Below are 11922 nucleotides of genomic sequence, written 5' to 3' on the forward strand. Positions count from 1 at the left end.
TATAGTAAGTATTGAACTGAATGAATGGACATTTCATGGCTGTTTAACGGTTGATATAGTTCAGTTAGGTGGTAGACGGTGTGAGAATCTCAGGCACACAACATCCATGTTTTTTTTAAGGGCTGCTTTACTTGAAACAACTTCTCCATTCAAATATACATGGTTCACATCATCCATTGTAAAAGTTGAAATTAGAAAAAAGGTTTGGGTGATTAAATGTACATATTCAAGTTTTGAAAAATGACATCTAAAAATAGTATTTCTTAAATATATACAAGCATATAAGAGTATTCAATGTTCACATCATTTTTCCAATTTGTTTAAATAAGATTACTTTGTTTATCACATCGAGGTGCGTTTCAGAACTTGTGCGCCTTCAGTTAATTCTTCGTACGGTTCACCTGTGGAAGACAATGACAAAAAAAGTGTTATTGCTGCCACACCTTTTTTTTTACTTTTAAAAGCTTTGAATATGTCACCGACAGCAAACATTTAGAATCCGTCTTACTTGTGGTTTCCATCTGTACAGCGGTCAGCTCAAAGTTCTTTGTCTTGTGTCTGTGTGGGGTAAACAAACGCAGAAAAAACATAGTTTCAAACAAAAAAATGCGTGATCGTTCTTTTTTTTACGATGCAAGACAGCGAGGGAAAAAGTTAGTAGGTTAGTAGAAAGAAAGCTAGAAACCGGCAGCAGTGCGCTTCCTCGTCCCAATTGAGTGCAGATATAATTCCTTTGAGCAAACAGAAGCGTTTTCTGTAGCCTGATCAAAGAGTAACTACGCACTGGATCACGTTTGTGAATGAACAAAGATAACGAGTGATAAATAGTAATCCTACGCATTGCACATTCTATAACTGTTTTTCTCTCGTGTGCTAAAGTTTAAAACACTCAGTTCACGTGGGAGTTCAGTGCGTAGCTGACCCTTTAACCCTTTAACCCTTTAACCCCTCAACCTTCCATGCCGGGATCAAAGTGACCGGTCCGTTACCTGGTGGCGCTTGTACTGAATGTTGGACGGGTAAGTGAGGTGAACTAGTCTGTGGTTGTGCTCAACGACATAATGTTCGGACCTGGAACAAACGTGACATTTGTTTTTTTCTTGCTCTCTCTTTGTTTCTGTTCCACAGAAATGTGGAATCAAATCAAAGCAGAAGGAAAACGTTCACAGCTCCAATGAAAGATATTTTACAAACATTTTCTAAATGGTACATTCCACTTCTGAAACATGATTTGTTTTCTTTGTGTTTTGTCACTGTAGAACTTCCTAAGCATCATTATATCATGCGCTATCTGCCTCGCTGCGTCAACGTGATCTGATCCTGGGCACGCTTGGGCCTGGGTAGCGTGGCTCAGTACTCACTTGGCGCTGCGCTTGCATAAGCAAACCGTTACACCGACGATGAGGCCGACGGCGGCGAGGGACGCCAGGACGGCGATCAAGATGATCCACTTTGTCTCTGGAAAACGAGAGAAACAAAAAGGGTCACGATTAAAGTCTTCTGCTCATCGTCCACGTGCTGTAGATGAGATGCTATGCTAATGCTATGCACTGTAGTAGTGCTTGTTACTGCATTAGCTAATGTTCATTATTGTGCACTTATTATGGTGTTATATAAGTGTTATATATTTCCAAAGGCAATGCTTAGTACTATCACTGGGCTCTGATCCCATCCCCGATGTCAATTTCTTTGTATGTGCAAAAACAAATTCATAATAGATTATAACAGCACATGCAATTCAAATGCCATCTTTGTCATTACAACCACTTTAACATTTCTGTGTGAGGAAAAAAACACAAAAGACGGAGCCCATCCTAGCCCGTCATGGACTTTGAACCTTATCGAAAGCCACTTTGCGACGACGTCAGTCACATTGAAATACAACTGTACTATTTGTAGTTATTTTTAAATGGCTCCATGTACCCAGTCCGTCTACTCCATCTTCAATTTTCTCTGCTTCACAGAAGTTCCCCTGGAAGCCTTCGGGACAGCTGCAGGTGTAGCTGCTGTTGGTCCCGGCCACACACAGTCCTCCGTTCTGGCAGCCGTGGTTAAGACACGGGCTCGCTGCGTTGGGGACACACACACGGAGACACACAATGTGAACAGCGGAGACACACACCATGAATAGAGGAGACACACACGGAGAGGAGACACACAGAGAAATATACACAAGGAGCAACCCCCTTATTATCGGTTACCTAGGTGACATCATCATGGGCGTACCCTTATTCATGGATGTGGATATAGAAACCCAAAATTATTTAAACGCATATTCATCCACTTATTTTTAGTGGATGAATATGTGATATCTATTTTATTTTTAACGGTATATTTTGATTTCAGTCTGGGGAACACATCTTTATGTTTACCCAACGATTGCGGACACATACACACACACACACACACACACACGACCACAAACACACACACCCACGCCCTCACACCCCCCTGACCCACACACACACACACACACACACACACACACACACACACACACACACACACTATATCTGAAAACACATTACATACATTTGAAGCAGTCGCGTTTGAAGTCACTGACGGCGCAGACTTGACCGGCCTGGCAGGACTTGGCCTGGCACACGGCGCCCGTGGCGGTGCACTGGCATGCCTGGTCGCAGTCCTCCGTCACAAAGGCCTCCGTCAGCTGCACACAGAAAGTGGTGCAAAATTGAGAGGGGAACACACACCAGAAGGAGGAGAGCCAGAGAAGCTGTTATGACCCATCTACACTGGGGTCATTTTCAAGTATTTTTGTTCCTGTTTTCAAGTAAACTGGATTTGTGGCCCGTTTTAAAGTATTTGTTGTTCATGTTTTCTACCAGAGTTTCATATAAAGTATTGCCACTGAGTTTAACTTCATCTCCTACCTTTCACGATCACTATAAGTATGCACTAGATCACCGTGACTACAGTTGGTACACAATCATTTCATCTATAAAACATGATATAAACACACTCATTTCCATTTCAAACCTTCCCATTTGTGTTAATTCCATTGTGATCTTGATACCTTTTCACACATGGTTATTTAATACGTATCAATGATATTTTTACTGCAGTTTCTCTGCTGTGACCGGTGCAGTACGGCGGCGGCCATCTTGTGGGGTACGTACCGGGTAGTATCTGTCGAGGAAGGTGCAGCCGCACTGGGCGTAGGGCACGCACTCGCTCTCGCTCATCACAAAGCCTGGCGCGCACTGGCAGCCCTCCACACAGGAAGTGACCTCACAGTCTGTGGGGGCGGCCAGGTCGGAGCAGGAGGCGGGGCAAGGCGACATGCAGGGGGAGTAGACGCTGTTGGGGCCGCAGCGCATGGCTGGGGGGGCGAGAGAGAGAGAGAGAGCGAGAGAGAGAGAGAGACACACACAGAGAGAGGTTTAGTACAGCTGCCGATTTTGTTTACTGTGTGTGTGTGTGTGTGTGTGTGTGTGTGTGTGTGTGTGTGTGTGTGTGTGTGTGTGTGTGTGTGTGTGTGTGTGTGTGTGTGTGTGTGTGTGTGTGTGTGTGCACATGTGTGTAGACCATATCTACAGTATGTATGTGTGTGTGTGTGTGTAATGGATCTGCAGCCCCTCATTGACCCTTGTTCATGTGCTCAATAAATTCCCCCTCTGGGTTTAAAAGGTTCTATTCCAATCTACGAATAAAAATACATCAACAGAATTGTCCCCAATATTGATTGAGATAGGGGAGATGTTGGACGTTGGGACGTGGTATGATTTGAGTGAGATGGTGGGAGATGGAGTACAACGGGAGTGAGATGGTGTGTGGTGGGAGTGGGATGGGGTGAGATGGGAGTGAGATGGAGTGCGATGGGAGTGCGATGGTGGTGAGATGGTGTGCGGCGGGGGTGAGCTGGAGCATGATGGCAGTGAGATGGAGATGGAATGCGATGGGAGTGAGAGGCTGGGCGGGCCGCGTCGTACCACAGTCCAGCTCCTGTCTCCAGGGGCCCAGCGGGGCCCCGGCCTCCTGGCAGGCCACGGCGTACACGTCGTAGCTGTCGCAGCGCAGCGCCGCGTCCGTCCGCTCCGCGCACAGGTCAAACACGCAGTCGCTGTCCAATCACAACGCAGCAGCACCACATCACACGGAGAACAGGGCAGCATAACAGCTTAAAGTATCCCCGAAGAAGGACGGGCACAAACACACACACACACACACACACACACACACACGTACACACACACACACACACACACACACACACACACACACACACACATAGACAGACAGACAGACAGACAGACAGACAGCCACACAGCTTACTCTTGGAAGGCGCCGGGGGCCAGGGTGGCGTGGCAGGGGGCGAAGGGTCCCGAGGGGTCCGCCAGCGCGCCACACTTGGCGGTGCCGTTGAAGTCGCTGAGGTCGGCCGGGGTGCAGCCGGTGGTCTCGAAGCCGGTGTCCGGGGGGGTCTCCACCTCACGCCTGAAAAAAACCTCTTCATTATCAGGTGTTGTGATTTCAAAAACATTATTACAAGTATTAAATGACCATTCATGTTATCCATCTCTCTCTCTGTCTCGCCCTCCCTCCCTCCCCCTCCCTCTATCTCTCTCTCCCTCTCTCCCCCCCCCCCCCTCTCTCTCTCTACCTCCCCTCCCTCTCTCCCCCTCCCTCTCTCCACCTCCCCCTCTCTCCCTGCAGCCCTCACCTGTGCAGGTGCACTCTCTGGGGCAGCGTCCTGATTGGCTGCTCCTCGGCCCGCTGCCTCTCATTGGTCCTCCAGCTGTCTCCGAAGTCGTTGAGGTTGCGCGTGAGCTTTCCGTCGGGCTTCATGTACTCGTTACGCGACGAGCCGTCGTAGTTCCCACACAGGCCGCCCACGGCCTTCTTGTAGGTGCTGGGCAGCCAGATCTCTGGAAGGCAGGACATTTGATTTGGGGTTTGAGCGTAACTTTAACGCCATGTTATTTTTTCTGACGTATACATATTTTCTTAAATGTTGAAGATGCAAATCAGTCTCTTTGCACTGGACAAAAAAATGACGATTCCTTACGGTTCTGCTCTGCAAATGTGACGCATTATCGGATTATAGATTTACATATAGATGTACGTTTCTGTATTTATTTGCTTCTGAGTCTTTAATGATCGTATATACAGTATATATATATATACTCATCAGGTATTTTATTTATCTGTGGATAATTAATGAATTATTCTTGGTCCATATTTTATTATCATTAATAATTTTTTCTTCATTTATTCTTTTTTTTTTCCCTGCATTGAAAATGAGATGAGGCGTGGCACTGACCTCCATGGCTCCGGCCGTCGAAGCGGACCGTCAGGCCGAAGTCGGTGGTGAGCTGGACCTGCCTGGAGTTCATGGTGATAGACAGGCCCGGGACCGGGGTCAGGGGCGGGGCTAAGCGCTCGCCGTTCACCTGGGGAGGAGAGAGGGAGAGTCGACATTGTACATAATAATTAACATATATGAAAAAACATACAGCCTTCTAAAAACAGATTTGTTATACAAAAAATAACAAATAATATAGCTAAATAAATAAAAAAAATTCAGCAAGGGAACAGCAGAGATCTGTGAATTTCAAATTAAAAGCCCCCCAACTTGCGGCAGCTTTGACCGTCCCTGAAGACGCCTCCTTCACAAACGTCCTGAACAGGCGATCTGACGGCGCGGCCGACTCACCAGCACCACCTTGCGCTGCAGGAAGCGCACGCTGACACCGTACACGTCCACGTACATCTCGTCCAGGAAGGAGACACGCCGGTTGCCGCCCCGCCGGATGTTGCGGCCGCGCACCGCCAGCGCCTGCAGCTGAGCTGCGGCCGGCTGGGAGCGCGTCAGGAAGTAGGTGTAGGGGCCCTGAAAGTGATGGGTGAAGCCGTCGAAGGTGCGGTGGTGGGGGTCCCCGGAGACGCTGCACTTGTCGAACTCTGGATGGTTGGGGGAGGAGGAAGAGGAGGAGGAGGAGGAGGAGGTGCAGGAGGAGGAGGAGGTGGAGATGGAGGAGGAGGAGGTAGTGGAGGAGGAGGGGGAGGTGGAGATGGAGGAGGAGGAGGAGGTGGTGGAGGAGGAGGAGGGGGTAGAGGAGGAAGAGGAGGAGGAGGAGGGGGAGGAGGGGTATGAAGATGAGGAAGGAGGAGGAAGAGGAGGAGGTGGAAAAGGAGGAGGATGATGATGAAGAGGAGGCGGATGAGGAAGAGGATGATAAAGAGGAAGGGCAGAAGGAGCAGCAGGAGAATGAGGAGAAAGAGAGGGAATGTACACCAAGAAGACAAGAACAATAAATACATTTGGAGAAAGAAAACAAACGAAAAATAACAGTAACAAGGAATATGGATAAGAAAGATGAGGATGTCGATGCAATGCAGTGCAATGGTACTCCTGATGTCAGTGTGTTACATCAGGGCGCTCACTACTGAGCGTCCTGCTGTGCTGTACTGCTGGGCTATACTGGTGTGTTGTACTGGTGTTCTGTACTGGTGTGCTGTACTGGTGTGCTGTACTGGTGAGCTGCACTGGTGTGCTGTACTGGTGAGCTGTACTGGGGCACTCACTGGCTGGTTTGCAGTAGTTGTTTCCGTCTTTGTCCAGGCCACAGAGGGAGCTGGAGGGACAGCTGTATGCGTCGCAGCTGAGCTTCCCTCCCAGGGAACACTTGCACCGCTGCACGCACCTGTCTGTCAACCAGGAGTCTCCAACCTGGGGCACACACACACACACACACACACACACACACACACGTACGTACACACACACACACACACACACACACACACAAGTTGACACAACAGTTAACATTTGTGTTTATGATCCTGCAGGACATATACCATATATATATACAGGGCCTGGCTAGCAGACTAAACCAGTGAAGATAAGTCTTCTCCTGTCTTTAAGTGTGGTTAATTAAGGTTAATTAAGATTAAGGTTAATCTAGGTTAAGGGTCTGCTCCTTGTTTGCACCAGGGGGCCCACAAGGAGCAGACCCTTAATCAGTGTTATGAACGACACCTGTGCCCGTCCTGCAACGACACCTCGGTGGAAAGGCTCTGGTTGGTCAGAATGCGCCAGCAGCCCTATTGGTCCGTATTCAAACACCCCTCTGACACTCACATCGTGGTACTCTCCATCCGGGTCCACGCAGCCGCACCGGGACAGCGGCACGCACTTGCCGTCGCTGAGAACGAAGCCGGCGTTGCACTGGCAACCCTCCACGCAGGCGGTGGGTGGCTGGTGGCAGAAGAGGGGGAAGAGGTCCGAGCAGGTGGGGGGGCAGGCGGGGGTGCAGTCCGAGTAGTGGCTGTTGGAGCCGCAGGGCATCGCTGGGGAGAGGGGAGGGGGGGGGGGAGAGTGTGTGGTGAGAGAGCTGGTGTGTTGTGTTTTGTCACGGCCTGTGTTTTTAAAGGGTGAAGATTGGAGGTTTGCTGCCCCCTACAGGACAGGCCTCGCTTGGTAGGAATACATTGTTTGTGTATATGTATATCTATCTATCCGTCTATCCATCTATCTATATTAATATATAATACTCGGGAACCAGTTCAAAAGGAACTAGGCTTTGTTTGATCTTTGTCAATATATATCGAAATATAACCCAAACCGAACCGACCGAAATTTGAATAAACACCCTTTCCCACAAAATGTTGGCACTGTTTTTGACCAAAACTATTTTTGACACGGTATGATATAACAAGTTTTCACATCCGAAGCATCCCCACTGAGGTGGAGTCAGTGCGTGGCCCCACCAGTCGTTACACCCATCCTGGTGGTGGACTTACGACAGAAGGTGCTGTTCCTCCAGCTGATGGTCACGCTGGCGCTCTGGCAGGCCTGGGCGTAGGCCTCCACGTTATCACACAGCGTGGCCTGCATGCCGTCATACTCGCACATGTCGTACACGCAGTTGCCCAGGAAGGCCTCCGGGGGCACCAGAGAGTGGCAGCTGCTGAAGCGGTCTGAGTTGATGATGGAGGCGCACTGGCCGTCGAACCGCTGCTCCTCCTCCGCCGTGCAGTTGGGGTGGACGTCGGGGCGCGAGTCCGGCAGGCAGCTAAGTGAGAGGAGGAGGGAGGAATGCTTTAATTAAACCGAGATTGTAGCGCTGTTGTTTGAGTTGAACTGGTTAGCAGTGGCCTAGCTAGCTGTTAGCGCTTAGCGAGCGAGGCTGCTGTGAGTACATCCGTTTCTGATGGGCTGCGCCTGCCTACGTATGAGCCAATTTAGATTATGACAGCTTCCTCCCACTCACCCTTCCTCCCACACTCACCCTGGCTCGCTGTCGCCCTCAGACTTCCAGCTGTTGCCCAGCTCGATCACGTCCTTGGCCGGCTTCTTGTTGGGCATCAGGTAGTCATCGCTGGAGTTGCCATTGTAGTTCCCGCACATACCGCACACCTAGAGAGAGAGAGAGAGAGAGAGAGAGAGAGAGTGACCGAGACAGAGTGAGAGAGACAGAGAGAGAGAGAGAGATAAAGAGAGAGACCGAGAGAGAGACAGACAGACAGACAGACAGAGAGATTGAGAGAGTGGTGGGTTTTGTTGCTGCCATTTTGACCAAAAAATGCCCTAAATAATGAATACGTTTTAAATGGAAATGGAATTTAAAAGTTAAAAAATATTGAATGTACACATAAAGATAGAATGAAAGCGACAAGGCTACACAAACGGCAAGCAGAGTCAGCTGACACAACTCCAATACCCCACCTCTCAATAATCAGGAAGAGCCATCAGTGTCTTTCCTAGTGTTTCAGAGAGCCTTTCTGCAACGGTTCCACTCGGTTAGACTTAAAATGAAGGAGGGTTTTTTTCCCCGGGGCTCCGTACCTTGTTGAAGTAGTCCCCGGGGACCACGACCTCCAGGTGGTGAACGCCGTCGAACTTGACCTGCAGCCCGAAGCTGGTGTCCAGCAGTGTGTAGGAGCCGCTGGTCAGCACCTTGGCCCCGCCGGCGAGGGCCAGCGGCGTGCGGACACGACGCCCGTTCAGCTACGGAGCGGTGGAGAAGTGAGAGTAAATAAATTGATAAACTGAGTAATGATATGACGAGATGAACGATACTGACTATTGCATGTCTTCGATGTTGTCGAAAAGGTTATTTATTGGATGGAAAACTGAAATTAACACAGATCTGTCACTGTATCTTCCAGCTTTTCACCCTTTCCACCGCATTCGTCTGTCTCACCATCTGTCCGTCTTTTCAATCCTTTCCCTCTCGGATCCTCTCTCTAACTCTCCGTCTTTTCAACCCTTTCCAACCCCTTCCTCCAATCCTCTCTCCATCTTTTCACTGCATTCATCTCCCCATCTGTTCATCTTTTCAGCCCCTCCACCCTTCTCCACCCCCCCTTCCTCCTCCATCTCTCCATTATATCCAGCCTCCCCCTTGACCTCCACGCTCCACCTCTCCATCATATCAAGCCTCCCCCTTGACCTCCACCCTTCCCCTCCACCTCTCCATCATATCAAGCCTTCCTCTCCACCTTCACCTCCATCTCTCCCTCATATTAAGCCTCCCCCTCGACCTCCACCCTTCCCCTCCACCTCTCCATCATATCAAACCTTCCTCTCCACCTTCACCTCCACCTCTCCATCATATCCAGCCTTCCCCTCCACCTCCACCTCTCCATCATATCCAGCCTTCCCCTCCACCCTCCACCTCCGCCTCACCAGGACGCGCCGGCTCTTCTGCAGCGTGACAACGACGTCTCCAGGCAGGAACACGGTGGCCGAGCGGACGTAGGACGCCTGTGGTTGGCCGCGCTCCTCGTTCTTTGCCACCACCCTGAAGGGCGTCACCTGGGTGGTGTTGCACACCTGGGCGGGGGAGGGGACAAGGGGGGACGGGCGGAGGGGAGACAGACGTCAGAGACGAGATGTGACGGTGTTGACCCGGTGTCACTGTGTGCTGTAATGAGCTATGCGCTTCACCGTCCTGTCTCAGTGGTCTAGGTCTGTGTCTGGTTGGTGTTTTGCTTTGAGGTTTTTATCGAGTCTGATCCGAGCTGAATACACGTATTTGTATGCCTGCATGTGGACCGTAACGGTCCACATGCTTCCAGTTTTGAAGTCCAAACTTCCAGTTTTGAAGTCTTGAAACTTGAACAGTTTAGAGTCTTGTCTTGTTGTTTTGAAACTTGAATAGTCTTGAAACTTGAAAAGTCTGGATACTTAGATAGTTAGGTCGCTTTGGATAAAAGCGTCTGCTAAATGCCGTTAAAGTTAATGTAAATGTAACTTGAAGTCTTGAAACCTGAATCGTCTTGTAACATTTTTTTAACTTTTACTAGAGTGATTTTTCCTCAACACAGTAAGAAACGCAGCATTTCCATCTCCATCCTCCATCTTTCTATCTACCTCTACCAGTGTGTAGGTGCAGGTGCCCATGAAGGTGTGCATGACTCCGTCAAAGGTGTAGTAGTGGGGGTCTCCGGCCACGTGGCAGATGCCTTTACCTGCGACGAGGAACACAGGACCGACACACAGGATGAGATCAGAGTTTGTACGTGTGTAAAAAGAATCAATAATTAAATTCAAGGCAATAGGTAAATACAATGGAGTGAAAAGTAATCAAAACAAATAACAATTAAATACTATTATATAAATAAATAATAATAGTAATGACGACAGTAAATAAAACCACCATGGTTTTCCTTGCTCTTTCAGGGGCTTGGGTTGTGTGTGTTTGTGTGTGTGTGTGTGTGTGTGTGGGGTCATAACATTCGTAATGTTATGCGGTGGATCTTCCTACCCGTTGAGTGACAGTCCAGCACGCCCTCCACCACCGTGCACTCCTGGGCGGGGCCACAGCGCCACGCCTCGCAGGTCACGTTCCCGGAGCCGTGGCAGCTGCAGCGCTGAGAGCAGTCCGCCTCTGAGAACCAGCTGGAGCCCACCTGGAACACACACACACACACGTTAACACACACACACACACACACACACACACACACACACGTTAACACACACACACACGTTAACACACACACACACACGCACACACACGTTAACAGAGGAGAGCACGTACACACACACACACACACACACGTTAACACAGGCGTGCACATACACACACACACGCACACGTTAACACACACACACACACACACGTTAACACAGGCGGGTACGCATGTTTACACAGGCAGGCATGCACACACACACACACACACACACACAATAATGCAGGGATGCACGTACACACACACATAAACACAGGCACACACACACACACACACACACACACACACACACACACACGCACACACACACACACACACTCACAGGTCTGTATTTCCCCTCGTCGTCGGTGCAGCCGCACTGTGTGGGCGGCACACAGCGGTCGCCGCTGAGCACCAGGCCCTCGTCACACAGGCAGCCCTCCACGCAGGGCCGGGGGCAAGAGCTGCTGTTGTAGTGGGGGCGGGGGTCCTGGCAGGAGGGCTGGGGGCACGCCATACCGCACGGGTCGTAGTGGGAGCCGGGCAGGCACTTCAGGGCTGCAGGGGGGAGAGAGATGGGGGAGAGAGAGAGAGGGGGGAGAGCGGTTAGGGACAGGTGGGGTAAGGGAGGATCATAGCGATTGGCCCGTCGGCCCGAGGGTGAGATGGTGTATATTTACACTACATTATGGGCATCATGTTTTGATCATATTGTTCATTTTGATCACATGTAGAGTCCCTCCCTCCCTCTCTCCCTCCACCCCTCCCTCCCTCACTCCTTACGGCAGAAGGTGTTGTTCCTCCAGATGATGGCCACGCCGGCGGCGGCGCAGACGTCGTTGTAGCTCTCGATGGCCTGGCACAGCGCCACCGCCTCGCCGCCCGTGGCGCACATGTCGTACACGCAATTCTCAAAGTAGGGCCCCGGGGGGACCACCTCGTGGCACGCTGCAAAGATACCTGAGAGAGGGAGAGAGAGAGAGCGAAAGAGATAGAGAGTGA

At 50.2% G+C, this 11922-nt stretch overlaps 1 protein-coding gene across 1 annotated transcript in view; it reads right to left on the reverse strand.

The window, feature by feature from the left end:
- Window positions 1-397: 397 nt before the first annotated feature.
- Window positions 398-11922, reverse strand: part of zanl (zonadhesin, like) — a gene marked incomplete at both ends in the record, with an annotated part of 37043 nt that continues 25518 nt past the window's right edge. Inside the window, 20 exons of the mRNA XM_084487545.1 lie at window positions 398-401; window positions 1362-1458; window positions 1924-2067; window positions 2533-2668; window positions 3138-3340; window positions 3951-4081; window positions 4294-4455; window positions 4682-4886; window positions 5282-5411; window positions 5675-5922; window positions 6547-6691; window positions 7103-7311; window positions 7765-8036; window positions 8253-8380; window positions 8810-8971; window positions 9653-9799; window positions 10340-10437; window positions 10734-10878; window positions 11264-11478; window positions 11704-11880. Coding sequence (XP_084343671.1) covers window positions 398-401; window positions 1362-1458; window positions 1924-2067; window positions 2533-2668; window positions 3138-3340; window positions 3951-4081; window positions 4294-4455; window positions 4682-4886; window positions 5282-5411; window positions 5675-5922; window positions 6547-6691; window positions 7103-7311; window positions 7765-8036; window positions 8253-8380; window positions 8810-8971; window positions 9653-9799; window positions 10340-10437; window positions 10734-10878; window positions 11264-11478; window positions 11704-11880 — 3158 coding nt within the window. The remainder of the gene's footprint in view (window positions 402-1361; window positions 1459-1923; window positions 2068-2532; window positions 2669-3137; window positions 3341-3950; window positions 4082-4293; window positions 4456-4681; window positions 4887-5281; window positions 5412-5674; window positions 5923-6546; window positions 6692-7102; window positions 7312-7764; window positions 8037-8252; window positions 8381-8809; window positions 8972-9652; window positions 9800-10339; window positions 10438-10733; window positions 10879-11263; window positions 11479-11703; window positions 11881-11922) is intronic.

The sequence above is a fragment of the Micromesistius poutassou genome, assembly GCF_964030765.1.
Source record: "Micromesistius poutassou genome assembly, chromosome: 23".
Taxonomy (NCBI): domain Eukaryota; kingdom Metazoa; phylum Chordata; class Actinopteri; order Gadiformes; family Gadidae; genus Micromesistius; species Micromesistius poutassou.